This window comes from Embiotoca jacksoni, unplaced genomic scaffold, assembly GCF_022577435.1.
Source record: "Embiotoca jacksoni isolate LCO1_2020_lvr unplaced genomic scaffold, fEmbJac1.0.p SCAF_37, whole genome shotgun sequence".
NCBI classification, from domain to species: Eukaryota; Metazoa; Chordata; class Actinopteri; family Embiotocidae; genus Embiotoca; species Embiotoca jacksoni.
Genome location: NW_027185389.1, coordinates 1,089,165 through 1,116,203, shown reverse-complemented (window position 1 = coordinate 1,116,203; position 27,039 = coordinate 1,089,165). Strand labels below are relative to the sequence as shown.

Genomic DNA, 27,039 nt, shown 5'->3' with positions numbered 1-27,039 from the left:
TTGACCTGAGGTCCTACTTTTTTTTTTTTTTTTTTTTTTTTTTTTGTGCGAAAAAGGATCTGCGAGCTGACAAGCGACCGCCACAATGCTCGAGATTTATATCTACATAACCCCCCTCCCTCTCCCCCCTCCCCGCCCCGCTACCCCCCTCCCATCCCGCCGCCACCCCCTTCTTATTTCTTCTCATCGGTATCTCATCTCTCCTTCTCATTCCACTGCACATGGGACATTCGGAGTCGATGGTGGGAGACTCTGCGCCTGAGAAGAAGGAGGGCTCGACTCTTTTTCTTTTCTCTTTTTTTTTTGGGGGGGGGGTTATCTGTTTCTTTGTATTTTTTTACAAATATTTTTGGAGGTTTTTTTGTTTTTTGTTTTTTTGTCTTGGGTAAAAGCGGAGATCACGCCGCCTCGCCACAGTTTTCAACATTTCAGACACCGATCATGAACTGCTCGGTTTTGTTTCATTTGATTTGATGGCTGGGAGAGAAAGGAAAAAAAAAAAAAAAAAAAATCACACGGAGGAGGAGGATGATGACGGTGATGATGGTGATGATGATGATGATGGTGATGGTGATTGGGTAGACAACCTTTTTTTTAGCCAACTCATCCGATGGACAGAACTGGTGAACTTCTCATGTTACTGTTGTTCTATTGTTTTCTTCGTCTATACTTTGCCAAGCTTCCCCGCTCCTCTCTCTCATCTCCTCTCCCTTTCCAACTCCCAGTACTGCTGAGCCAACGATAATTGATTTGATTTTTTTTTTTCCATTTTTTTGTATTTTTACTTTTAAAGTGCAGCGGGGGCCGTTGAATCCACTCTCGGGGGCCTCTCCGGGACGTCCAGCTCCGAACCTCTCCGACAAGTTCACTGCAGTCTTACTTTGCTTTCAGAGTTTGCTTTTTAAACCTCCATCCCATCTTCGTTATTTTTTATTGTTATTATTATTATTATTATTATTATTTTTTATAAACAAAACAATACTGCCAATATTAAAACAAAAACACAACATCACCAGGAGCTCAACGGCGCCTCTCACTGGACTGTTGCCGTAGTGGCCCCGCCCCCCCCTCCAGGTTAAGTGAATCGGGGTCTGAAGGGGACCCTGTCGAGTCCTCAGGAGGCGCCCCCCCCCCCCCCCCATCACCCCCTCCCCTCCCCTCAAACAGCCACATATCATCACCTCTGGCAGCGACAACACTCACCTCGGCCCGTCGAGGTGAAGCTCTCCCTCCGGATCCGGCTTCTCGTGTTCTGTTTCCCGAGCATGTAAACGCCTCGTTTTGAAGGGTGCGTGTCAATCTTCTCATCTTGCAGAATATTCTTAACAAAAAGTTGAACGTCTTATGTTTTTGGGGTTGTTGTTGTTGTTTGTTTTTTTTTGTGTCATCGGTGATGAGAGCGTGGCAGAAGACTTGTTGGGAGGGAAAAGGGGAAGAGGGAGGGGGGGAATTTAAGAACAGAAAAAACGGGGATGAACTGCAAGCACTGGATCTCCCGGCGTGTTTGTCTCAAAAGGCCGAAGCAGCCGTACAATGACTATTACTGAAATTATTATTATTTTTTTTCCTTTATTTTTTTTTTATTTTTTGAATTGGGAGAGTAATAAATGGAAGGAGAGAGAGAGAGAGCTGTTGGTGTTTCTGCTGGACAACTTTTTCATCCTTCAGCGCAGAGACTCCCGATTTTTGGGATCCTTGAATCCTGATCCTTGAAACCTCGGGGGGGGGGGAAGGAAGGGGGGGTAGGAGTGGGGTGGGGGAGGAGGGAGGGCGAGAAAACGGCATCAAATCTCACACTCTTATGATTTCTCTTCATTACGTGTATGTATATATAAATATATTTGTGTGTTTATATTCAATATAGAACATACACACAGAATTAGCACACACACCCCGAAAACTGTGCATGTGTTGAACATGCCCCCCTCCTCCCCCCCCTCCCTCCCTCCCCCATGTGTGTGCTACGATTGAAAACAACACACTCGTCAGCTGTGGTTTGCTGTACACTGGAGAAAAAAAAAAAAAGATGTACTATTCATTTTTTTTTTTTCCCTACATGAATTTAATCAGTAATAAACGTTTTAAAGTAATAAATATTTGACGCATAATGACCGATCTCATTCCGTCAAGTGATTTGAGGCTCGGCCCAAACTTTCATTTTGAAAACCTGTGTCTTTTTATTTGTGGCTTTTTCTGTGAATAAAAATTATATGAGAGGAAGTGTGCAACTGGTCTTTTGGGAAAGCTCCGTCTGACTTTGGTTTCGGGTTTGATTTATGATCATGTTCACTTTTTTTAACCGTAAGCGGCGACAGGTTTAAAAAAAAAAAAAAAACACAATCGCAGTTAAAGCGGAGCAAATAAACGAAACATTTTCTACAAATTATTAGTAATATGGTGGTTTTACATTGTCGGTACTGCTGGGTAGCATTTGAATATTTCTTTTTGTTATATTTACTTAAGTGAAACAGACTTCTCACAGCAAATTGTCAAATCTTTACTGTTTGGTTCCACTGTTCATTTTACAAAAAAAATTTACTTTCTGCAGTGGAAAAATGGCAATTAACAACAAACACTTTTTAGATTAAAATTTTTGACTTTCCTATTGTGCTTTGACCACATGTGGAAGTATTTAATATTTAATCATGGGCTGTTTGAAAGGCTTGAAATATTTGGTCAAACATATTCTCTTCATTTGTATTCACATAATACTTCAAACTTTTTAGAGCCATCTTCAAATTCACACAGTACTGCATCTTTTCAACTTTTTACAGTGTAATTAGAAATTTTTTTTTTTTCCAATTGAGAGAATAATAAATACATTTATATTTATATGCTTAAATAAATATGTAATTTTGGGGTGGATGCATTTTTAACTTCTCCCAAATTGCCTCAAATGTATTTTCCTAAAACTTCAAGGAGAAAGCGACTGTTTTGATTGTTTGAAAATTCATAAATGATATCATGCCAACTACTTTGAATCGGGCTGTTGGCTTAAGACATTTCCTTGTAAATGCTTTTCTAAAAGCCACGCTCCATATACCAGAAAGCATTTTCATTTTAATATTTATAGATGTTGATTTGTAGAAGCCATAAAAAGGTCCCAAATTATTCACTAATACAGCATAAATCCCACAATAAAAAGCAGTACATTTATTTTTTTTGGATAAAATATCTACTTCGACCTTTTATAAACAGTCAAGACTGTTCCGGCCAAATACCTCATGGAGAACGAGGTCACACGTTTCTGTCCAGACTAGAAAGCAACTGTTTGTTGTTGTTTTTTTTTTTGTTTTTTTTACGACATTACGTTCCGCTTTACGACCGCGTTACGTCGGTCCGTTTACGCGGGTAAAAATGGACCCGGAAAGGCGGGCTCAGGTGTTTTGAGCTAACAGTGAAGGCCGATGAGCGACAGCTGCAGCTTCAGAGCGCCTGTTCACGCGACATTCTCCTGTTAAGGTGAGTATTAACACTGAAGTAATGACCTCTTTTAAAGACATTTTTTTTTTTGTCTTTATTCAGCTGAGCACAGTTTAGTTTTTTACCACAATACGTTCCATGTCGAATCACGTCGTCGGTTTTATTAAAGCCTAACTATTTTCCCAAGTATTTCTGACCGTATCAAAAGGTTCGATTTGATTTCCATTTAAATTGGGGGGGGGAAAGCATTAAACTCTGGGGAACGTAGATTTGAACGTAGATAGAAAAAGAAAGCCAGTCAGGGGAGAGACGAGCAAATTTCAAAGTATTTATTCGTACAAAAAAAACAAACAAAAAAATCCTAAGAAAAATTGCATGGTAAATATTTTGAATAGTTTGAAGCATTTTTTTTGTGTGTGAAGTGAAACAGTGTTTGTCTGGTGAATGGAAGCGCTCGCACGGAGCACAATGAGCCCAACGAAAGCGCTGAATTAAAAAAAAAAGAAGAAGAGACGAGCAACAGACACACACACACACACACACACACACACACACACACTCGAGCCACGGCGGCAGCATCGGGATGTTTACCACAAAAAGACAATGTTTAAAAAAAAAAAAAAATTAAAAAAAGCTTTCACTTGGAAAATGAATCAGTTACAGCGTCAGAGAAACAATGCAAGAAAAAAAAACAAAAAAAAAACATAAACCAGCAGTTTTGGATATAAGTGTTGACAGAACCAGAATATGTGACAGAAATTTTAAAAAAAAGTCTGGTTCTGACAGGAGTGCCTTTTTATTTTATTTTTTTTCAATCCACCCGGCGGCAGAAATAAAAGTGTCCCTGTCTTTCTGTCAGAGTTTCAGATCACGTCCTTTCAGACAGAGCAGGCAAAGAACTTTCTAAGAAGAGACCCTTTTATGCAGAGCTTTTAAATCGCTCTATTAATGGTTAATAAAGCATCAGCTTGGCTCTTTGTGAATTCAAGCCACCGCTGCAGAGACTGGACTCTTGTCTTCTGGCTGCTGGTGGTATAAAGTAGTTTTGTTTATTGTGACTACTTTACGAGTTCTGATATGTCAGCTGTCGTTAGGTCAATTTAATTTGCCATTTTAAGTTGATTTTGGGAAGAAAACACATCTGATTTTGTGGCCTGTTTTTGGAGTTATACCCGTCTTATCTTGGTTCTCTATGAATATTTTTTTTTTCAAGGACATTTATTATGAAAAATATGCGTGATGACTTCCTGGTTAAATAAAAGTGCAATAGAAAAATAATACAAACATATTTGGCGTTTCCAAAATCTCTCAGGCTGTTGTTTTTTTAAGTTCAGTAACACAAATAGTCTTCATCTGTTGCAATAACTCCAAAACTTATTGTGTTATTAACATTGATAATCACAGATGACTTACTAACTTCTGTTTTTAGCTCATTAAAAAAGTGAATCCACCCTGTTTAATACCATTTATTTCGTTCAACATTTTACTAAATATATTTAGTGACTTTCTCATCCCACTCTCATGTCCGTGTGATAGATACGAGGCTACCAGCAGCTGCCAGTCAGCTTTGCTCAGCACCAACACTGAAAACTGGGAATAAACAGCTCCAGAAGCCGTCAGTTTGACTGTTAAAGAAACAAAGAGACAACACCGAGGTGAGATTTGAAGATGCTGGTGGGCAGATGTTGGAGCTGTCGGATCTGTTCGCTCCCCGTTTCCACTCTTTTGCGAAGCCAAGCGAACCGGGCTGCTGGTTTAAACGCGCAGATATGAGAGTGAGACCTGATCTTCAGTCAGAATACGTTGAACTGTTCTTTTAATGACTTTACCGATGACTCAGCAGCCGCTGCAGGGAGATTTTCCGCAGCTTGGCCGCCCCAAAATGATGTTCTAATTAACGGCTTATAACTAATCCACATAAGCATTAGTAAACAAATTAACCTGCAATCAAGCTATTTAATTCCATTTTATAAACCATTTACAAAAGGGTGACTCATCAGAAAGTGGTGTCATGAACTGTCAACCGGACCAATCTATTTATTTATGGGACACTCCTGTAGTGATACCTGACAGGTGGTGATAGATTGGATCAGTGGGAGGGACGCCCTGCCTCCGATTGGTTGTCATGTTGTAGTAGGGATGGGGTTAAGGACTAGTTGATTGACAGGTGAACAACCAATCACTGTGGGCCCCTCCGGGTGATCCGATCTGGCACCAACATTTTAACTGACATTCATTTGGCTTCTTAGGTTGTTTTTTTTTTTCAGGAAACTGCGCATTAAATTGGTGAATAATTTGAATGGGTATTAGTAGTACTCGGGAATATCTCTCACCAGCTCCACTGCATGGAAAAAAAACAAAATACACACAAGTGATAATGGGGGGAAAAAAACAACCTACAAATAACATCATACAGGAATATTTCTTTCTACAAAAAGATTTTCATTCAAAAGGTATGCATTTTTTTTCTTATAAATATATCAGTTTAATCCAAACCTATTCGACTTTTTTTTAATAATTTTTTTTTTTGTAAAAATCATTCTTTGGGTTGATCCTTCCCAACAACCAGCTGAGATGACACGAAGACATCTGCATAGGTTTGCACAGCTGCATTAGACGTGACGTTCAAAACACAGAAAGACAAACGAGACGCACCGGCGCGCCACACCGGGAAAAGTCATTCACGCTCGGAGATTTCAGGTCAACACGTACCGCTTTTGTTGTTGTTGTTGTTGTTGTTGTTGTTATCGTTGTTTTTACCGATGGAGTCACAGATATGTTGCCCAAAATGGAAGCCCGACAGCTGAGAAATCAAAGTGACCTTGAAGTACCGAAGCAATGAGAATGGAGGTAGACCTTTTTTTTTGTCGACCTGCTGCGGAAGGAAGTCACGTGTTTGCTTCTGCACACTTCACGCGCCTTTTTAAACGATATGAACTCTTGACGTGGTCATTCGTGAGTCGACGAGCGTCCCACGGTGGTCCCGCCTCCATCTCAAGCGGATGTAAACGTTTTTTTTTTTAGTTTTTTTTTTTTTAAACTTTTGGTCAACTAGGATGATTGACATCATGGGGGGGGGGGGGGACGATGTTGGACGGTGCCTTTTAATCTTCAAAAAAATGTGATAAATATGTTCAATATATTTAACGCAAACAGTAGAAAAATAATACCACCTGGACAGATGGCGTCAACGACTGCAGCCCCCCGACGGTTTATTCAGATGTCAGAGTTCACAACACAACGGAAAAGTGCTTTTTTTGTTTTTATTACATTCACTTTGTTTAAGGATTCTTTTTCTCCTGCTCAAGATTAATCTTTATTTTATTATGTATTAATATAATATACTATAATATAATATAATTCAATATACTGTAACCCCGATGACATCGTCGGGGTTATCGAAACGTGGGCTAGGAAACTAAAAATTTATAACAAAAACTGCAGCAACCTGGGTTGTGAAATATGTGAAAATAGTGTCTGTTGCATTATGGGAAATGTAGGATCCAGCCTTTGTTCGGCTCAAAGATGCTTCTGCTACTTTGTTGAATTTTTTTTTAAAAAGCTGCACTAATTGTTTATTTTTTGGAATTAGCTGTAAATTAATTAAGAGACTTTTTTTTAATGTTGTTAGCGTTACAGGTTCATGTTCATACATCCAGCAGGCGCAGCATTACAACATTAGCAGTAATTTAAGGTCGTATTTCTGGCCCAAAACACATTTTTTAAGGAAAATATTCACAGTAAAGTCGCATCCAAAACAACTTGCTTAAAAAGGCTAAAACGCTCCACAGGGCTCAAGAAGAGCTGCAGAGTCGGGTGATAATTCTCTTTAGGTTTAACTATAAGCAATCCCATTCACATCAAACATAGTTATTTGACCCACAATTTATAAAAAAATATATATTGATTAATGCAGCTTTCACGCGTCAAATACACGTCCCCGAATTTATAGGAAATTTCGGCTATTTCCCACTCCTCCAATTTGAAGCTCATAACTCGGTCATTATTGGGGCAAACCACTCAGGCTTGATCTTGTTTTTTTCAGGACAGTCTTGGCTATCCGAATCTTTCATAACTTAATTTGATAACACTGAGAGATTTTTAATATTACCCTTTATATCGAGGGGAAAAAAACAATTTCGTCTTGTGAAATTGTGTCTCACCATACAATACTCTCTCACTGTAATACATTATTATAATTATGTACAAGGAGTATGTCTACAATCTGCCATTATATTTACCTAAGTTTGTGGGACGCTGTATGACTCGGCAATTAAAAAAAAAAATAAAAAAAATGTGCTTAAGTGTCTGACGGAAAAAATAAATGTCAGGCACGTGACAATGTTAACAAGTAAATAAACTTTTTCTTTTATATGATTTGCATACGCTACGGTCCTGACACGTGACGCTGTGTTCCTCTGAACAAGTGAATAAACTGAGAGATCACACGGGTGGACTGCAGCATCGCTGCTCCGTAAACCCGGAGGACGGTCGTCCGTCCCGTCCCCCCCCCCCCTCCTGTCCGTCTATTATCGTGATCCTGCCGCGTCCCTGTCTCTCCCCGCACTCCTTGGCCTGATAAACTAGAGATGCATACAGTAGGAGGAGTTTGTACATAGTGTTGCCTTCTCTACACGGTTGGCAGTGGGATAGTAGAGACGGTTGTAGGCACTGCAAGGAAACCTTCCTCTTTGGAGGTAAACTTTGTGACCCTGTTCATGCTTTCTTAAGACCGATAGCTTTCTATGAGAGGGAAGGGGGGAGGGGGGGGGGGGGGGGGGAGGTTGAAGCCAAAAGCCTCTGGGGGGGGGGGGCGGGGTACCTGCTCGTATAACTTCGCTCGTGGTCAGTAGTCACCAGTTAAATCAGCAAGGAGAAGAGTAATGGGACAGATAAAGTGCAAAATGACACCCCCCCCACCCCGCCCCGCCCCGCCCCACAAACCTCAGTGTGCGCCACTGCCCGTCTTTGGCTGCGTTGTTTACCCCCCTGTGCTGTGATGTCACACCCTCCGTCACCCTCGTCTGTCTCTCTTGTCTGTCTGCTGTGCGCGGGGGAGGGGGAGGGGAGCGGAGGGCGTCCGGTCCGGTTCCGGTCGGGCTCAGTTCTTTTTGAAAAAAGAGAAAAGTCTCTTGTCCCGGTCGGCGATGCGGTGAGCTCGCCTCGAGGACTGGCCCCCGTGGGCCCTCGGCCCCGACAGGGAGGTAGAGCGCCACTCGTCCTGGTGCTTGTCCATCAGCTGCTGGTCAATCACTCTGTGCATATCGTCCTGGAAGCCAAGAAGACGGGGGTTGGTTGGGGGGGGGGGGGGGGGTGTTGGGGAGAGAATGAGCGAAACGGCAGGTAGTGGAAATGTCACAACAAGAGAGGAGGGATGGGATGTGAGTCGCGGGGGGGGCGGGGGGGGGGGGGGGGAGGGTTGGACCCACTGATCGAGTTACCTTGTTCGATATTGATTACAATGATTGATTCAATATCAATAAATCAATCATAAATGACATGCAGCCCAGTTCGGATGCTTTTTTTTTTTGCCGGCGCTTTGTGTGGTTGGTACTCCAGCCTTAAATATGACTTTAGAAATCACCTACTGCTCTGAATTACCATAATATACGTTATATAAGAAGAGACCGCAGAACCAAACCTCTTTGATGGTGAAAGCTGAAAACAAATCAAAAAAAAAAAATCATGATTCCCAACTTTTTTTTTTTTTTAAGGTAAAATAAGCCATATCTATTCGTGGCATATTTTGTTGTGAGCCAATATGTATTTTTTTTCCCTCTCTGATTCTATAATTTTTTTTGAGTCCTGAGCAGGTAAAATTATTTAGTGATTAAAAAAAACGAGTAAAGATGAGAGCTGCCGTCACGTCTCGTTAATTCGAGCTTTACTGTTCGAAAGCAGGAAGTTCTGTTTCTAACTTTCACCAAATACTTTGATTTAAAAGATGAAATACGTTTGCCGCGTTTGTTGTCAGTAGTTGTTGAGCCACCAGAGGGCTCTGACATCCTGCTGAATAAAGTTGGACACTTATTGTGATGTCAAATTAAAATAAAAAACAACAACAACAGTATTTTATGTTTGTTGAATTTCGGTGACATCCAAAATAAAAATAAAAAATTTACTCGTCTCTCAGCAGGTAAGCTGACCAGTGGATGAGTCCCCCCCCCCTTAAAAAACAACAACAACAACAGAATAAAGTGTGCATGAAGAGGAGGGTTGGAGGTGTTCGATGGTTCTCAGTGCTGGTTTATGGTTTCAAAACAAGAAAAAAAGCTGAGATGGGCGTTTTTTTTTTCTTCTTCTTTTTTTTTTTTTTCTCCTGAGTAAAGTTTAACCGTGGCATGGAATGGCTCGGCATGGCTTAGTCGGGGTGAAAACGGCACGGCTCGGGCTCACCTCTAAGGCAAGAGGGGGTTTGGGGGAGGGGGGTACCACGGGGGTGAAAGGGTGGTACGGAAGCTGAGAAAGGCCACTAGATCAGAAACCACAAGAGCCAAACAGTAAAGAGCCCTGAGGAGGCAAACTGTGGGCGGGAGGAGAAGAGAGAGGAAAGAGCTGCTTGTTACGGACGAGGGAGGGGAGACACGCGCACGCACACACACACACACACACACACACACACGCGCACACACACACACACACACACACACACACAGTGTCCTTTCACATCACAAACAAGACACTGTCACACACCCTCAGCAGTTAATTGAATGTTTTTTTTTTTTTTTAGTGCAGCGGTTCTCAACCGGTCTCGTTTCAGGACCCGCAATTTTTATTGGTCATTTAAGTTGCGACACAAATTTATGTCGCAAAAAAAACTAAAACAAAATAGCGCACTAATACACAATAACTTTCACGCGCGGCTTAAAAAAAAAAACATTAAATCAACAAACAAACAAAAAAGTGCAAGATAATTGCAGCCGGGGGCTTAAAACCCCCCAAAAATGACAAGGTAGATTTATTTTGAATTATAGGGACGTCATCAGTTTAAACTTATTTGAAAAGCGTACGGTCATCAAGTTTCAGGAATCTAAATTAAATTGTATGAAATTAAAAAAAAATACTTCTTGAATCCGAGATTGTTCACAAATGCACAAATTAGATCCAGCTGCTACGGTGACTGTTAGGTTTTGGTCATCGTTGCCGTAACAACGCTGGCAGGCAAACAGCTACTGCATTCACAGCTGTGTCATAAGAAATGTACGTCCCTTCAAAATAAAAGGCCAGCAGCAGAAATTCTGTTGACTTCAAAATAAAAGTTTTGAAGTCCAAATTTAATAAAAAAAAAAAAATTCTCATTCGCACATCTACGGACAACTTTCAGGGCCACAACCCACCAGTTGAGAACCACTGGTTTAGATAGTTTGCAGAGTTTCTGTTAGCAGCTTTTAAGTTAAAAATGACACCAAACGCAAGTTACTGGGGGGGGGGGGGGGGGGGGGGGACAGCGGGAAAAACTGTTCCAGCAGTTAGTGTCATTTCATTCTTAAATATGTTTTTTTTTTTTTAAATAGTCGGCTTTCCACAATTCACTCAGACCTCATTTACATAACGTCCATATTTACGTGACAAACTTTGTCAGCAGCCGTTTACAAAACACGTTAAAAAAAGAAAAAAGGAACCATTACGTCGCTTGTACACTTTGAACCCACCTGCCAAGCCTCCAGCTGCTGCGACAGGTTGAGCTTCTGCTGGATGGCGTCCAGCAGCTGGCTGTTCAGAGACATGATGTCTATTTTACATTTAGCCAGCTCCATTTCCACCGCTTTCTTCCTGCAATGACACGCGGACGGAGAAACTCAACGTCAGAGGCCAGAATAGAAAACTCAAAAAATGTCAATACCACTCTCGTGCCTGTACGAAGCCACAGCCACGAGGTGCTTACATCCGTCCTCGTTTTAATCGTCTCGTGTGCTGGAACCGATAAGCAGCAAATTTATAGAGGAGACGTTTTTTTTTTTTTTTTTTTTTTTTTTTTATCTGTGGTGTTTCATAGCAGGAAAAGCACGAGTGTCAGTGATAAGATAAAACAACGCCTGCGTTCCATTCAGATGAGCCTCGTTCCACCGTCCCGTCGACACACGAGGTCGTCGAGCCGGCGTTAACAAACTTTCTTTCACTTGTATTTTTCCTGCAACGAGTGAAAACGTCAACTTAAAAAAAATAATTAAAAAAAAAACAGAATCAACTAGTTTTTGAGGCTTGAATTGAATGAACATGGCAATATATTTATAAAAGACAGGAAGGTTGCAAACGGCTAAAATCTTTGTGGAAAAATCACTTTGGTAAAAAAAACAAAAAAACAAGTGAGTTTAAGAAAAAAGTTTGTGTGCAAACAGTAAATTCAGGAGATCGAAACCGTTCTGTAAACTGAAGAGCTTCTTGTTTTTCTCCAAAGTTTGGGTTGTAATTTTACTTTTCACCCCCATTTTTTTTTCGAAAAGTTGGACTAATCCGAGGGTTTGTTTTAAGACCCGCGTGATCGTCTGACTCCTATTTGACCTTCTTTAAAGTCACCGTATTCAATAATGTCAGCAAATAACCGAGCCAACTTATTATTATTGGTTTACTTCGTTATAGGGCGGAATTAGTCCTTTATACGGTATATGACTCGTTTATTTATTACGGAAAACCTGCGTTTTTATCGACAGATCGAACTGGGTTATTATTATCGCCGTCGGTGGCGTGACCCTACTTGGCGATGGCGTCGTCTCGGTCTCGGATCGCGCTCTGGAGCTGCTCGCTGGGTTCTCGCACTTCGGCCATCGTCCTTATTCGCTCGTTGTCCTCTCGAAGCGAGCACATCTCCACGGAGAGCAGCGCCATCTGCAGGTCACACAAAAAAGGGAGCGGGGGGGAGGGAGGGGGGGGGGAGTCGACCCAGTTGAAGGGAAGATGAAGCGACGTGTGTGTGTGTGTGTGTGTGTGTGTGTGTGTGTGTGTGTGTGTGTGTGTGTGTGTGTGTGCGCGCCGGCCTTGTTTTGGGTAAAACTATGAAAGATGGCATTTCAAAACCACAGGAGAGACTGAGCCGTCCTGGCAGAGAGGAAACGGGGTTGAAGCGATGTCCTACATTGCAGATAAAATGCGCCCAACTCGCCATGGCAACGGGACCGAATGGACCCGCAGCGGGTCGTAGAAATGTTACTCCGAGACGCGAGCGTCTCCTGAAATCGGGCATCTCCCAGCCTTTTGTTCTTTCATCCGAGAGCTACTTGGACAAAATGTAAGTGCCCGAGAGCTACTCGTGTTCGGTAACGTTTATTCACATAGCTGAGCTCCACCCGAACCTGCTGAGTAAGCTTCTTCCACGTGAACAATAACGACCTGATGCTCTTCACATATTTTGTAGCACATCGGCTTAAATTCAACAGCATGCGATTTTTCCCTTCGTCTGACATTCATTTTATGTGTAGCTGTGTGTTACCTGGTTGTGTAGCTGTGTGTTACCTGGTTGTGTACCTGTGTGTTACCTGGTTGTGTACCTGTGTGTTACCTTGGTTGTGTAGCTGTGTGTTACCTTGGTTGTGTAGTTGTGTGTTACCTTGGTTGTGTAGCTGTGTGTTACCTGGTTGTGTAGCTGTGTGTTACCTGGTTGTGTACCTGTGTGTTACCTGGTTGTGTAGCTGTGTGTTACCTGGTTGTGTACCTGTGTGTTACCTGGTTGTGTAGCTGTGTGTTACCTGGTTGTGTACCTGTGTGTTACCTGGTTGTGTACCTGTGTGTTACCTTGGTTGTGTAGCTGTGTGTTACCTTGGTTGTGTAGTTGTGTGTTACCTGGTTGTGTACCTGTGTGTTACCTGGTTGTGTACCTGTGTGTTACCTTGGTTGTGTAGCTGTGTGTTACCTTGGTTGTGTACCTGTGTGTTACCTTGGTTGTGTACCTGTGTGTTACCTGGTTGTGTACCTGTGTGTTACCTTGGTTGTGTAGCTGTGTGTTACCTTGGTTGTGTAGTTGTGTGTTACCTGGTTGTGTACCTGTGTGTTACCTGGTTGTGTACCTGTGTGTTACCTTGGTTGTGTAGCTGTGTGTTACCTTGGTTGTGTACCTGTGTGTTACCTTGGTTGTGTACCTGTGTGTTACCTGGTTGTGTACCTGTGTGTTACCTTGGTTGTGTAGCTGTGTGTTACCTTGGTTGTGTACCTGTGTGTTACCTGGTTGTGTACCTGTGTGTTACCATGGTTGTGTAGTTGTGTGTTACCTGGTTGTGTAGCTGCAGCAGCTCCCCCTCCCCACTGCGCGTCTTGTCCTGCTCGGCGTCGTACAGCTCCCTGACTTCCCTCAGCTCGTCTCCCAGCTTCCTCACCTGCTCCTCCAGAGCCTCCTCGTCGCTGCGCCTCGAGCCCTTTTCAACACCAACACAACAAACCACTTCAACAAACACAACAAACCACTTCAACAAACACAACAAACCACTTCAACAAACACGCTTTCACTGACAGCAGACGGCGCCGCGGTCGCTCAGATTTCGTCCCCCGGAGGCTCCGTCCCGTCAAACTGAGGTGTTTCCTGGAGAGGATCAGGTAAACAAAGGTCCCTGGAAGGAAACACGTGCGACCCACGAGGTAAACAAGCTTGTCTTTTCGTCCGACTTAAACGTCACGCAAAGTGTCCAGAGACAAGTGGCCGACTCCCGTCTGTCTGTCTGTCCCACTTGGTTTTAATCTTGAGGGTTCAGGCGGCTGCAGGAGGGCAGCTCGGGTCCAGTCTGACCTCAGATCAGATGCTGCTTCAACTCCGTGATTAAGGTCACCGTGTCTCTATTATAATCATTTTGGATTAACTGCAGGGAACGCTTGGAAATAAGTGGTCGAACCGAGAAAAGCCCACTAACACAGAATAACTCTCCATTTCATTACAACAAGCTTAGAAACAGAAACAGAGGGCCCCCCCCCCCCCCGCTTTATCATTTCCTGTTTCTTTCTTAAAAAGAAACTCAAATAAGCGGGTGCCTGCTCTTCTTCTTCCGCTATAATAAACGCTGAGCACTTTGTTCTTCTCTTAAATCACAAGAACTCCCTCCCAGCTTTTTGTCCCGCGTTGCCGTTAGTTACCGTGGACTCACCGTGGACTCGTTGCCGTCCAGCAGATTCTGCGTGAGCCTCCGCAGCTCCAGCAGGCCGGTGTGGAGGCTCCCGGTAGGCACATCCTTGGCGGAGGACGTCTCCGAGGACTCGTCCATGGAGGAGTCGGTGGACAGCGCCGAGTCGGTGACGTCGTTCCCCCGCAGGTGAGAGCAGAGCGAGCGGACTTCGCAGTACGCCTCCCACAGCTGGAGACGCAGCTGAAGAAAAACAAAAAACAAAAATACAGACGCAAGTTTACACGTCAGTGACCGACCGACTCGCCTTCGGGTGATTAAATCAATTCCTTTCCGGGTCCGCGGACGTCCCGTACCTGCTCCCTCTCCTGCTCCTGCTCCTCCTGCTCCATGCTCTGCTCGATCTCGCACAGCAGGCTGGACGGATGCGGGGTGAACGTGTGGAGGCTGTTCTCCTCCGTCAGCTCCTCCAACCTGGCGGTCAGATGCCGGTGGGACACCTGCACCTCCTGGAGCTCCAGCTGGTTCTGCCGCAACTGGGACGCAAGAGAGAGCGAGTTGAAAACCGGGGGACTCTCAACGCTGCTAAAAAAAAAATAAAAATAAAAATAATAATCAAAGAACTTTTTCCGAGGTCTGAGAGGCCGAGCCGATGTCCACCAAACACGGCTTCAGAGCTGGGATCGGCCGCGTGCCCCGTACCTGAAGGTCCTTCTCGTGACTCTGCTTCTCCAGCACCAGCGTCCTCTCCCGCAGGTCGTCCACCGTGTTCTGCAGCAGCTGGTTCTCCTCCAGCATGACGTGCACCCGGCGCTCCAGCTCCATCTTCCTCTCCGACAGCATCTTAATCTAACGTGTTCCAAAAAAAAAAAAAAAAAAAATCAGCGTTAAGTCCCAGAAAGCCCGATTTAGATTTCCCGGTCGACGGCAGGCAAAAAAAAAAAAAAAAAAAAACAACACAACAACAACAACAACCGGATGATGCAGCTGTATGGACCTGATTAAAAGGCTCCAATCTTTTGTTTCTCACTGGGAGGCACGCTGTGGGCTCTTACACAAGATTAAAATTTTTTTTTAAAAAAAGCACTCCCACTGGCCTGAAGAATGTTTGTTGCCTAGCAGGGACGGAGGAGTTTCGCTGCCACCCTCATCTCCAGGAATGTTTTGGGTGATACTTAAAAGCCTGATAGCGGCTGTGTGACGGCCTTCAGGAGAAGGCCGGAGCCGCTGCAACACAACATGTTCCTGTTGGGTTGTTCCCCCCCCCCCCTCCCCCCCATCCCATCCCTGATGGTGCAGCTTCCCCTCCCAACCCCCCCATTCAACAAACATCGGTTAATTTTTTTGTTTTTTCTTTCCTATCCCTCTCACTGCTCCTGACCTACATCTGGTAACCTACTTCACAGCGCAGGAGCGTGAAATCAGTTGTTTTCATCACCATACCAGAATAAAATCTACTTCACCCATGTTGGCATACATAAATATATATATATATATATATATATATATGTATATGTCACACAAATAGGCCGAAAAGCCGTTAGTCATCAGCACATGTCATCGAGAGAGAGAGGGAGACAAAAAAAAAAAAAAAAAAAAAAGCCAAAGCGTTTGAGAAGTGGGAGCACCCAGACGTTGCAGTACCTCGGCTAAATATAGAGCAGGAGCCTTTTCTCCCAATTATAGCGCAGGCTCTGCAGTCTGGGTGTTTTCTCTCCGGCGGGGATCGCATTCGGGATGTGACGGAACGAATTCCCTTCTTTGGCTTTTATTCCGTTCGATATTAAGGTCGTTGTGGAAAAAAGAAATCCTAAAACGAGGTCATGTGAGGTGACGGGAGATGAAAATGGTGCAATCCTTGTTTCTGTTTGTTTACAAGACGTCACATGCAGCGTGCAGGCCCGGCCGATAGACGGCGTGAGGGTGAGGGTGTGGGTGGGGGTGGGGGTGGGGGGGTGGGAGGTGGAGGGGAGCACTCACTTCTAGCCCTTGCTGCTCCGAACCGAGAAGGAAGGGATGGGTGAGGAGAGACGTAAAGATTAAGATCACAGCAGAAGAAGAAAAGATCCAGTTTGAGAGAACTCCCACGGACGTGTTTTAGGACCGGAGAGTGAAATGTGAACACTAACGTACGACTTTTTTCACTTATCAAATAATGAGAACAACGCACCCGGCCCTTTAAAGCAGAACCCGACTCATACCGTTTCTTTGTTATTTTTTTTTTTTTTTTTTTTTAGGGCCAATGAAAAGAGAAAATTTGATATATTAGTTAATATTCTTTCAGACGTTTTTACAACGGTCCCTCAAATGTGACCATTAAACACCTTTGACCTTCATGACAAAGATAGGTAATATATTTTACAGTTTATTGTCCACGCTGACATCAGCACACTGAATTTAATAATTACAGTGAACTATATTGAACCAGGTAGACATTTTTTTCTAATTCACTCCCAGGCATCTTTTTCCTGCATTATGTTTCGGTAAAACAAGTTGTTTTTTTTTTTTTTGTATATCGGCCGCGCAACGTAAACGCTGATGCGGTACATCTGTGACGAGTCTCCTTCAGAGACATCCTCGTTCGTCCTGCCGGAGGGAGAATCGAACTCGGACAAAACAAAACAACAAAAAGGTGAGACTTTTTTTAAATTTATTTTTGTATTATTGGTAAAATGTTCATTTAGATTTATAATGATAGTTTTCCGTAAATTATAATACATTTGAATTTAATATAACAAATATCCCCCGTGATGGACTGACGACCAGTCCGGGGTGTACCCCGCCTTCGCCCCAAAAGTGAGCTGGGATAGGCTCCGCCCCCTTCCCCCGACCCTGTTCAGGATAAAGCGGATATAGATAATGGATGGATGGATAACATAAATATCTATTTTTTTTGGCCTTTCATTGGACAGAATTTGGTCCCCTCTGATCTCGCTAAAGTTTTTCTAGCAAAAGTTCCCAGAACCTCCCGGTCATATAAGACGAAGTAACACCAGCCACGGTCCTCCGTGTTCCTGAATCAAGCAGCGCTGCGTTTTATTGAAAATAAATCAAACTTTTCACTTGTAGGAGGACGAACACGTTTTGTTTTTGTTTTTTTCTTCTTTCAGATCACCTGAGCTTTTCTGTCTTCGGATTTATGTTGATCTTTTTTAGTAGGAGATCTCTCAAAGCTGCGTGCACTCTTAAAAATTGTACAACTGTACTTAAAAGCGTAAAATAAAAAAAGATGTGTGGTACAGGAGGGGGGGGGGGGTGGCTCTGACCTCAGCCTGTAGAGTCTCTAGTCGTGTCATGTGCTGGCTCGTAGACATGCTCTTCTCCCTGAAGTCGTCCCGTAACGAATGGACCTGAGTGGACAGCTGCCTCTCCACCTCTGCAGCCTGGACACAGGAGAGACACACAAGAACAGGAACATTCATTTAATCCGCTTTTACTTTGAAAAAGAAATGTCTCCGTCGAAAGAAATCGGTGAAGTTCTCCATTTTTTTAATTGCTGCGTTTCTTTTCGCCGTGCATTATTAAAAAGTGTTTCATCATCCCGATACGTTAAATTGGAAAGATCACATCTTTTCGTCTGCTGCCCTCCGAGCGGTGACTCATCTGGCGTCTGATAGCAAACATAACGCACGTGAAAAACACAGCTGACACTGAGACGGTGTAAATCAGCCCTGCACAGTCTGCTCCTGTTAAATGGGGCCTTTGATAAGCTCTGATCCTCCAAACAAAAAAAAAAAATGAAAGCATTTTTTTTTTTTTTTACCTTTCGGGTAAAAAGCCTCATAAAAGAATCGATCTGCTCGGCGTGTTTGACGAGGCAGCGGACTCACCGGAGCTTATTGAACAGGTGGGATCAGGCCGCACGGAGCACCATTAGCGCAAAGCTGCAGTCGGGAAGCTGCCGTTCGCATCAGCATCGTCGCCATGGCAACAGCAAATTCCTAAAAAAGCGCTCGATTCTTACTTAATAAATACGGCCCCCCCCCCCCCAAAAAAAAAAACCACATTAATTTGACTTCAAATTATCCTGATTTTCTTCTGATTTGTTTTTCAATCGCCGAGTGAAAGTCGTCGATATGAATTTCAGCCTCTAGGTGGCGCCGCTGCAGCTTTTTTTTTTTTTTTTTTTTTTTTTTGTAAATCTTGAGCGGGCTCAACAGCTGGTTGTGTGTGGCTGCATTAAGTCCACTTCAGCTCACGTCTGTCTGCATGTAGCAGCGTGTCGTCGTCTAGGGGGGGGGGGGACGACGTTTTTTGTTGAATTGTTGGGTTCCTCTGTATAATGCTGTAACACTCACGTGTTTCCCACTGAGTGGTTTTATCCCCTTTTCCGTTCCTCAACAAGTGGCCAACACTTCAGTAAAGATATGACGCCTTTTTCTTGTTGCTGCTTAGCAAAGCAAACATGCAGGAAAATGTCAATTTCAAGAGTTTTCGACCACAAAATGATGACTTCAAAGAATAAAAATAGACGACAGAAAAAAGCGAAATCTAGATTTATCAAATATGGGAGGCTGAGGGTTGTTTTTTTTACGCACCTTGTGTGTGTGATCATAATTATGCAGTACGGTTAATCGGAGAAACCTCTCGCCCTGAAAACGCCTGTGAGTTTGCAGGCTGATGGCGATACAAATAATGTGTCTGTTTCTTGTCTGCTCAGCAAAACGGCAGCTCTGTTTTCCTGTTCATTATAGGTCAGGGAGTTTTCAGCTTTACAGTCAGTGAAAATCAGGGGATTTGACTTTTAACTTGGAGTGGAAGCGCTGATCGTTTCTCACACGGGAGGAACGTGTGAGCTTCTAGAGCGTAAATATAAAATATAGTCTGGAAAAGCAACAATTAAAGGATTATTTCTGCCGCATGTAAACAAGAACCGTCAGAGGAAAAGCAGAGGAGGCTAGTTGCTGTCCGTTATCACTACTGTGCTGTAACCTAGAAAACATTAAGAAGACTATGAAAGGAAGTGACACGTACTCGCTAGATATATTAAAAACAACCTAAAATTACCCAACCCTCCAGGAGAGGAGCAGATGTGAAACCCAACGTTGAGCAAATTCTCAGAATTATTTGCCATTTCTTTTTCTGGCCTGAAGTCACTGTTTCGTATCACGATGAGCTCACGCCTGCAACTTCAGTGTGAGTGGCCAGATGTGTGTTTTTGTGTTTGTGAACAGATGTGCGGTTCACGGCGGGTCACCGAGGCAAACGTGACATCTGACCCACCGGCCCCCCGACCAGCTGACGGGCTGAAAACCGTGTCTGAAAAAAAACACAGATTTCGACCGCGGGCTTGTTGATAGTGGCTTAATCTGCGACGTAAAAGTCCTCGGATCCCAGATCAGGCATCATCGGCACGAGAGGACAAACTGAATAAAAAAAAAATCAGACCTCTGCGGCCTGAATCCAGGGCATCAAAAGTAGGGCTGAGCAGAGGGACGTGGTTCTTTAAAGTCTCTTTACTCTGACATTACAGCAAGTCCTGTACATTTACTTTCCAGGAGGAGGAGGACGAGGAGGGGGAGGAGGAGGGGGAGGAGGAGGAGGAGGGTCAAAAACTCCACATCCCTTCCTGTTGCAGGCTGAGAGAGAGAGAGAGAGAGAGAGAGAGAGAGAGAGAGAGAGGTGCATTGTGGGTCGTCAGTTGCGCGACCCGGCCGCCGCCAGACTCTCCGTTTCCTTGTGGCGCTTTGAAAAAGCCCATCCCCATGGTAACGACACATGGACTTTTTTTTTCTTCGTTTTCATGTCACTCCGTTGTCATAGCAACCGCGGAGAAAGTGGCGTGCTTCTGGTATTTTCCTTAGTCACTTTTCACACCGAGAGCGCTCTGCCTCGTCTAGTCCCTCCCCCCCTCTTACACACACACACACACACACACACACACACACACACACACACACACACACACAGTTCAAACGGTTGCGTAACAAAATCCTGCAAGGTGTCAGTGCGAGAGCAAACACCTCGGGCTGATGGGAAGCAGACGTTTTATGTGTTCAACGGAGGAGTGAAACGGAGTCTAATGTTTACCTTTTAAGGCCACACACACACACACACACACACACACACACACACACACACAGACACACACACACACACACACACACACACACACACAAAACATAGGATGCCAGATCTTTCCTGCTTTAGTCATTGAAAAATATTCACTTTACACTGGTTTGTTAAATCAGCGTAAACGACAGGCCAAAAAAAAAAAAATGGTCGAATTACAGCCTCGGATAAACAACTCGAATGAGTCACTGCAGGCGGCTGCCAGCGTTTGATGAAGTGTTTATCCTACAGGTTCGAGGGGAGGTGGAAATGACCAATAAAAAGCCATGTGCACACTTGCTGCAGGAGTCGGTGCAAACCTCAGCCCTTTTTCTTCTCTCCAGCATGTGCGGTAATGTAATTACAGAAAAGGTCCCCTTCCTTCTGCTGGTCGGCTCTGATCGGATTAGGCCCGAGGAGATTGGCTGTCATGACACTCGCACACCTCCCGGATCGATGGGAACCTATTTTCTCCGACCGTATTGAGTAGGATGTATAGTTTTATCCCCCGCTATTGGAACACACACACACACACAGTAAGCCAACAGAAGAATCACCACAGGGGGGTTATTTGTGTCGGCCCAGGATAAGACGTTACAACAGAGCTGGAGATGTTTTTTTTGTTTTGTTTAGTTTTTTATCTTCTTTACCAAATATCTGAGTTACCTGCTGTTATTAATTAAGTAGAGTATGGATCGGAGTCGCTCGGGTTCCCGATTAAATGCATATGGCAAGACTATTAGCGTGGATTATAGCTAATCCCCTCAGCGCCGTATTTTACCCGGCGACTTGCATCACTTCCTGTGAGGTGCCCTGCCTCCTCAAGGTCATCCCGCTGCAGCCAATAGAAGACTCCGTCAGGGAACTGACCCCTCAGTTGTTTTTTATTATCTTAATCTTTGGCTGAAAAGTTTACTTTAAAAAACTGGAAGTTCTTTACCCGAGATAAAAACTAACTTATGTTATCCAGGAAGACACAAATAAAAATGCGGAAATCATTAAATATTGAAATAAACTAAATAAAGGAAAAGTTCAAACTGATTCAAAACATTTTTTTTATAATAGACCTATGGTTTAAATCTTTTTAATAAATAAGTACATTATCGAGTAGCTAAACATGAAAAAAAAAAAAAAAAATGTATCGTTGAGCAATTTTATTTCTAATTGTCTATAGCTCTGCATTTATGTAAAAAAATGTCCTTCTTTTTTTGGTCCTGTCGTTTCATTATTCTTTCATTGTGATTTTATTTTCTATTCATTTCAAGATATATTCATAGATTTTTTTTTTTATCTTTAATGAATTAAAAATGTGTTTTTGTTTACTAATAAGTCAGATTTTGGCCTCTTTAATCAAACACAGCTAATCTTTCGGTGCTACAAACCGGTTAAACCTTTTTTTTTTTTTTTTTTTATCTGCTCCTCGTTGTTTGTGCGTTAATGTAAACAACGACATCAATCAGCGGCCTGGTCCTCAATAGATTCGACTATTTCACCAATGAAATAAAAAAAAAGAAAGAAAAAGAAACGAGTGTGTGTGTGTGTGTGTGTGTGCGTGTGTGTGTGTGTGTGTGTGTGTGTGTGTGTGTGTGTGTGTGTATGTGTGTGTGTGTGTGTGTGTGTGTACTGTGGCTGACCTCATTTATTCTATTACCCAGCAGGTCTCCCTCAGTCTGCCCAACGCACTGAATCATGACATCTGGATCGATGCAGTCAATTAGCTCTCGTGAATTTCACTGAGTCACAAAGGCCACAAGATATGCTGCCCCCCCCCCCCCACACACACACACACACACCCTGCACAATACAGACCACTTTCAGGGAGTATCTGTATAGATCCCCGACACCCGCGTTTCAATTCAATTAAAATGCAGTTTAATTATGCTAAGTGCCTGCTTTTTTTTTTTTTTTTTTTTTTTTTGCAACCCACAGGGACTGAACGGGTCCGTGATGGCGATGTGATGACGTTGTCGGGGGCAAAGGAGGGCTGATTTTAAAATCTGATGGAAGATGAAGAAGAGAGCCACAAAGAGCCGCCGCCTCCTCCTCCTCCTCCTCCTCCCTGAGGAGCGTATGGCTGCCTGACAGCAGATCGCATTCTCTCCCTGCTGACTGGGTTATCAGAGCAACCTGAGGTAGGGGTGTGGGGGTTGCGGTGGAGGTGGGGTGGGGGTGTCCTGACATGGGACCAGCTGCCAGACTACATAGACATCAGTCAGTGAGGCGATGCCTCCGTTTGCAGCTGCTCCACTGGTCCTACAGGTGTTTTATGCCCTGACATGCAAGAAAGCACGACACAGTAAGCTCATCCCTCTGACGTAACAGCTGTTAGTGATGATGCTGCTCAGCCACACGGTTTATGATGAAGTGGAAAGCGAAGCCACAAAAAAAAACCCAATAAAGAACACTGTCGCATTCAATAAAGCAATATTATTGGCTATATTTGATCTATAAAAGGTATATTTGTTCGCAGAGCGGTCGTGATTGAAGTTGCCGCTCTGTCTGGATTTCGTGTCATTGATTTGATGTTGATTGAGCAGATTGAGGTGTTGTGCTGAGCTCCTTACAAAGGATTAATCGGCTGCAGCTACGAGCGTTAGCACTCTCAGCTCTATCGCTGTCCACCTGCTGTCAATTTCTTTTCAGCCTTCAGCCTTCTGTCTGCTTCTGTAGGAGGTTTCTTCTTGTTAAAAGGGAGTTTTTCCTTCCTTCCTTCCTTCTGTCGGAGGTTTCTTCCTGTTAAAAGGGAGTTTTTCCTTCCTTCCTTCCTTCCGTCGGAGGTTTCTTCTTGTTAAAAGGGAGTTTTTCCTTCCTTCCTTCCTTCCGTCGGAGGTTTCTTCCTGTTAAAAGGGAGTTTTTCCTTCCTTCCTTCCTTCTGTCGGAGGTTTCTTCTTGTTAAAAGGGAGTTTTTCCTTCCTTCCTTCCTTCTGTCGGAGGTTTCTTCCTGTTAAAAGGGAGTTTTTCCTTCCTTCCTTCCTTCTGTCGGAGGTTTCTTCTTGTTAAAAGGGAGTTTTTCCTTCCTTCCTTCCTTCCGTCGGAGGTTTCTTCTTGTTAAAAGGGAGTTTTTCCTTCCTTCCTTCCTTCTGTCGGAGGTTTCTTCCTGTTAAAAGGGAGTTTTTCCTTCCTTCCTTCCTTCTGTCGGAGGTTTCTTCTTGTTAAAAGGGAGTTTTTCCTTCCTTCCTTCCTTCTGTCGGAGGTTTCTTCCTGTTAAAGGGGAGTTTTTCCTTCCTTCCTTCCTTCTGTCGGAGGTTTCTTCTTGTTAAAAGGGAGTTTTTCCTTCCTTCCTTCCCTCTGTCGGAGGTTTCTTCTTGTTAAAAGGGAGTTTTTCCTTCCTTCCTTCCCTCTGTCGGAGGTTTCTTCCTGTTAAAAGGGAGTTTTTTTTCCTCCTAGCTTACGGGGGAATTGTTGGGTTCCTCTGTATAACGCTGTAAAGTTCTGTTGTAAGAACTTTACTGTGTTAAATCCCTCGAAATAACCTGCGTTGTGATGTGGCGCTACATGATTAAAATAAAATTGATTTGAATTGAAGTTTTCGTCAGATTATCTCCTGAGAGCCGATCTAGTCATAATAACTGCACTCAAATTACCTGTCAATATGCAGAGTGCTATTGCATAAGTGTGCAGTCCAATTGTTCTAAATTATTCAATATAAAAAACACCCAGAAGCTCCGCTGTTATAGTGATGAGTTAGCAGAATTCAGGTGAAGTTGGCGAGGGACAGGTTGAACGGAGATGGATCGGCCCAGAGGGGTGATGAATCCTCACTTGGCTGAGTACTTTATGTCAACCCGGCCAGGCAAACTGGAATTGGACTGAGTGGCCCCGAGGCCAGGCCAGGCAGAAATGCATACTGTACACACACACACACACACACACACACACACACACACACACTGGCATTTCCCTTAGATATGTTTCTGTTACAGTGGAAGGGCGTTTAAAGCAGCATTAAGACCACGCGACACAATGACTAATTAAATTTTCCTTGCAGATTGGCCTCGGCCGGCCCGAAGCAGTAACATCTCAAGCACGCACACGGTCACACGGTCACACCACGCCGCTCCTCACCCTAGTGAGTTGCTCGAGCAGCCTGTGGTTCTGTTCGGAGAGCTCGCTGATGGCCTTGGTCTTGTCCCTGTCGGCCTCCCTCAGCTGGACCTGGTGGCGCTCCAGCTCTCCCTGCAGCTGCTGGACGTCCGTCTCCAGCTCGGCCACGCGGCCCTCCCACTCCCCCTCTCGACTCTCCAGACGCCGCCGCAACTCATGCTTCTCTTGCTCCAAGTGCTGCGTGCGCATGGAGGGAGATAGAGAGAGAGAGAGAGAGAGAGAGAGAGAGAGTCGGTGTGATTAAAATCATATTCAGTTGCTTTGAGCATAATTACAAATGAAACTATCAAGGGTGTCACCAAGATGCCGGTCCGTCAACAGACTCGTTGGATTGATGGTAAAGGTTTTGTGACGGCTCAGGTTGCTCTTCCTCAATTTTTTTTTACATTATTTATTACCTTTATGAGACTTATTTCTAATTTTACAGTTGATTGCATAACTGTTTAAACCTTTTAAAATGAACAAGAAAACAATAATTTTTCATCATAAAGCAGACACTAAAGTTGCAGTAAAAAAAGAAACATAAAAAGTGCCAGAAAGTGATCGTTGACGACAGCCTTAAAAATTAAACCACCGGTTTAGTGCGCCGTGAGGACGTAACAGTGATCTTTAGAAGCGAACCGATCTTCCTGGAGTGACAGCTCAGATAATAGGCTGCTTCCTAGATAGGAATGAATGGGTGGACAGATGCACTGCACCACCAGCGGCTGCCAGAGCTCAGCTAGGAGGGGGGGGGGGGTTGTTGTTGTTGTTGTTGTTGTTGTTGTTGTTGAGGTGGTGGTTAAGTCCGAGGGCTGAAGCAGCTGGCATTTGCGTGGCCACTATTTTCATCTCTGGATGAATGGCCCTCACAAACAGAAGGATCAAAGAGCCATCATAACAAGACCACAAAAAAAAACAAAAAAAAACAGTTAAATAGGATCCCGGCTGGCAGCATCGGTTATAAGGAGTGTTTGATATTAAGAGGCGGCTTATTTCCTCTGAGCTGCAAGCGTGAGGATGAATATGGATCAAACGGGCTGGAACAGATGTACAGTAGATACAGTAAAGGCCTTGAACAGCCACAGGATTAGTCTTTGTGGTTTATTTTTTTTTTTAATTTTCTGAGGCCACGTGTTGGCTTGTGTTGAAGCATTTTGAAAAACAACAAGAATAAAAAGCTCAGCTGTCCACCCTTCACCGTAAACACGGTGTGAGAAATAAGTCACTCTGTGTGCAACTTTGATCAACTTTCAGCACGTTCAGTAGGCAGCTCGAACAGCCAGCATTGGTTGTGATCCCCTCGAGTTTGTTTACATCGCGCAGGCCCAAACATGATCATCGGATTATGATATTTTGAGGAGAAACCAGAAAGAAACTTGGGCAGGGCATTTAAAAACTAAAGCACATGATATTTCTTTTCTTAGTTTACCTCTAATTTCTCGTTGAGATCTTTGTGCATTTTCTCGTATTGCTTGGTCAAGTCTTGGTTTCTTTCCAGCAACGCTTTGCCGAGTTTAGCAGCTAAAACCAAGTCCTTTTCCTTTTGGCGGTAGAGCGACAACAAGTCCGCGTTGTGCCCCACCGCAGGCGCCTCTAGGTCCGACAGCTCCTCCTCGCCTCCCCGCTCCCCGGCGAGCATGGCCAGTTCCTCCTCCAAGGCCATGCCGAGGCCTCCGGAGCCGGCGTGCCGCAGCGGGTGACCCTGGAAGCCGCCGGGCTCCTGAGCGGCGGGGCCGGCCCGGGGCTCCATGCAGTCGCTGTCCAGCTCCAGTGGTGCTGAAACGGCGGCAGACGTCTGCAAGTCGAGGCAGAAAGCGGACATCGCCGCCCGGCGGAGGAGAAGCCGACAAATAGGAGGCGACCGATTTCACTCCGGATGAACCCACCCTGCTCCGATTGGTTTGGGCTGACCGGACCGGCTGGTAATCGACAATTCATCCATTATCGTCGCAATCCCGAGCTGGATCCAGCTAAGACTGTAAAGTGCTGCCTTCCCAGTTTCCTCACGTCCTCTCCTCGTTAACCCAGCAAGCCGCGGCTCCGGCTCTGATTGAATCCACAGCAAGAGCCGCCTCCTCTGCAGCTCGCTGACTGGCTGTTTGTCACCGGACGCGCTGAATGTTTTTTTTTTTGTTTGTTTTTTTTTACCCCGGTATAAACCGACTCGATGAGCTCTTGGAGGCCGTCGGTCGGTCAGGGTCCGTCCCGTCTCGGGGTCCTGGATCCCCCATAATGATCAGCCTGTTACACCGGAGGCGCTTGCCAGCCAAAACATGATGTGCGCGGTCCCGACGCCTCCGTTCTTGCCTCGTTCCCGTTCTTGCATGCGCGTTCCCGCCACGGTAGTGACGCCGAGCTCAAACCTGTTACAAACGGTCAGCCCATTGGCTGAAGATGATAGCGCCATATTTTGGTGCTGCTCACACAACATCTGTGC

The 27,039-nt window shown here is 44.3% G+C and overlaps 2 protein-coding genes across 8 annotated transcripts in view; one reads left to right on the top strand and one right to left on the bottom strand.

Moving 5' to 3' along the window:
* Positions 1-2,216, top strand: part of rab35b (RAB35, member RAS oncogene family b) — an 11,076-nt gene extending 8,860 nt beyond the window's left edge. For both annotated transcript variants that reach the window (XM_069166218.1, XM_069166217.1), the window contains one exon: positions 1-2,216. This exon is cut by the window's left edge and continues 504 nt beyond it. The gene's annotated coding sequence lies outside the window, so the exon portion shown is untranslated.
* Positions 2,217-3,737: 1,521 nt separating this feature from the next.
* Positions 3,738-26,910, bottom strand: LOC138208317 (BICD family-like cargo adapter 1). Of its 6 annotated transcripts, none has more exons than XM_069166128.1 (12): positions 26,032-26,909; positions 24,582-24,797; positions 17,732-17,848; positions 16,446-16,457; positions 15,168-15,314; positions 14,822-15,001; positions 14,490-14,708; positions 13,626-13,769; positions 12,119-12,249; positions 11,076-11,196; positions 9,820-9,895; positions 8,582-8,692 (listed from the first exon to the last, which is right to left on the bottom strand). In XM_069166128.1, exons 1-12 carry the CDS (start codon positions 26,422-26,424, stop codon positions 8,670-8,672), a joined length of 1,779 nt encoding a protein of 592 aa, XP_069022229.1. In that variant the 5' UTR covers positions 26,425-26,909; the 3' UTR covers positions 8,582-8,669. The 6 variants fall into 6 exon arrangements, 5 of the variants coding, with proteins under 5 accessions (XP_069022226.1, XP_069022227.1, XP_069022229.1 ...); XR_011179082.1 differs by having other exon boundaries at positions 8,680-8,692; positions 9,820-9,946; XM_069166125.1 differs by lacking the exon at positions 9,820-9,895 and having other exon boundaries at positions 3,738-8,692.
* Between the last annotated feature and the right edge of the window lie 129 nt (positions 26,911-27,039).

Bases quoted from the DNA above. Each gene is read 5' to 3' on its own strand.
- LOC138208317 (XM_069166125.1), bottom strand. From the start codon at position 26,424: ATGTCCGCTTTCTGCCTCGACTTGCAGACGTCTGCCGCCGTTTCAGCA. The intron at 17,849-24,581 runs GTGAGGAGCGGC...TCCTGTGTCCAG, and splicing joins TGCTCGAGCAACTCACTAGG to GCTGCAGAGGTGGAGAGGCA. The intron at 11,197-12,118 runs GTAGGGTCACGC...GTGTCATTGCAG, and splicing joins CGAGACGACGCCATCGCCAA to GAAGAAAGCGGTGGAAATGG.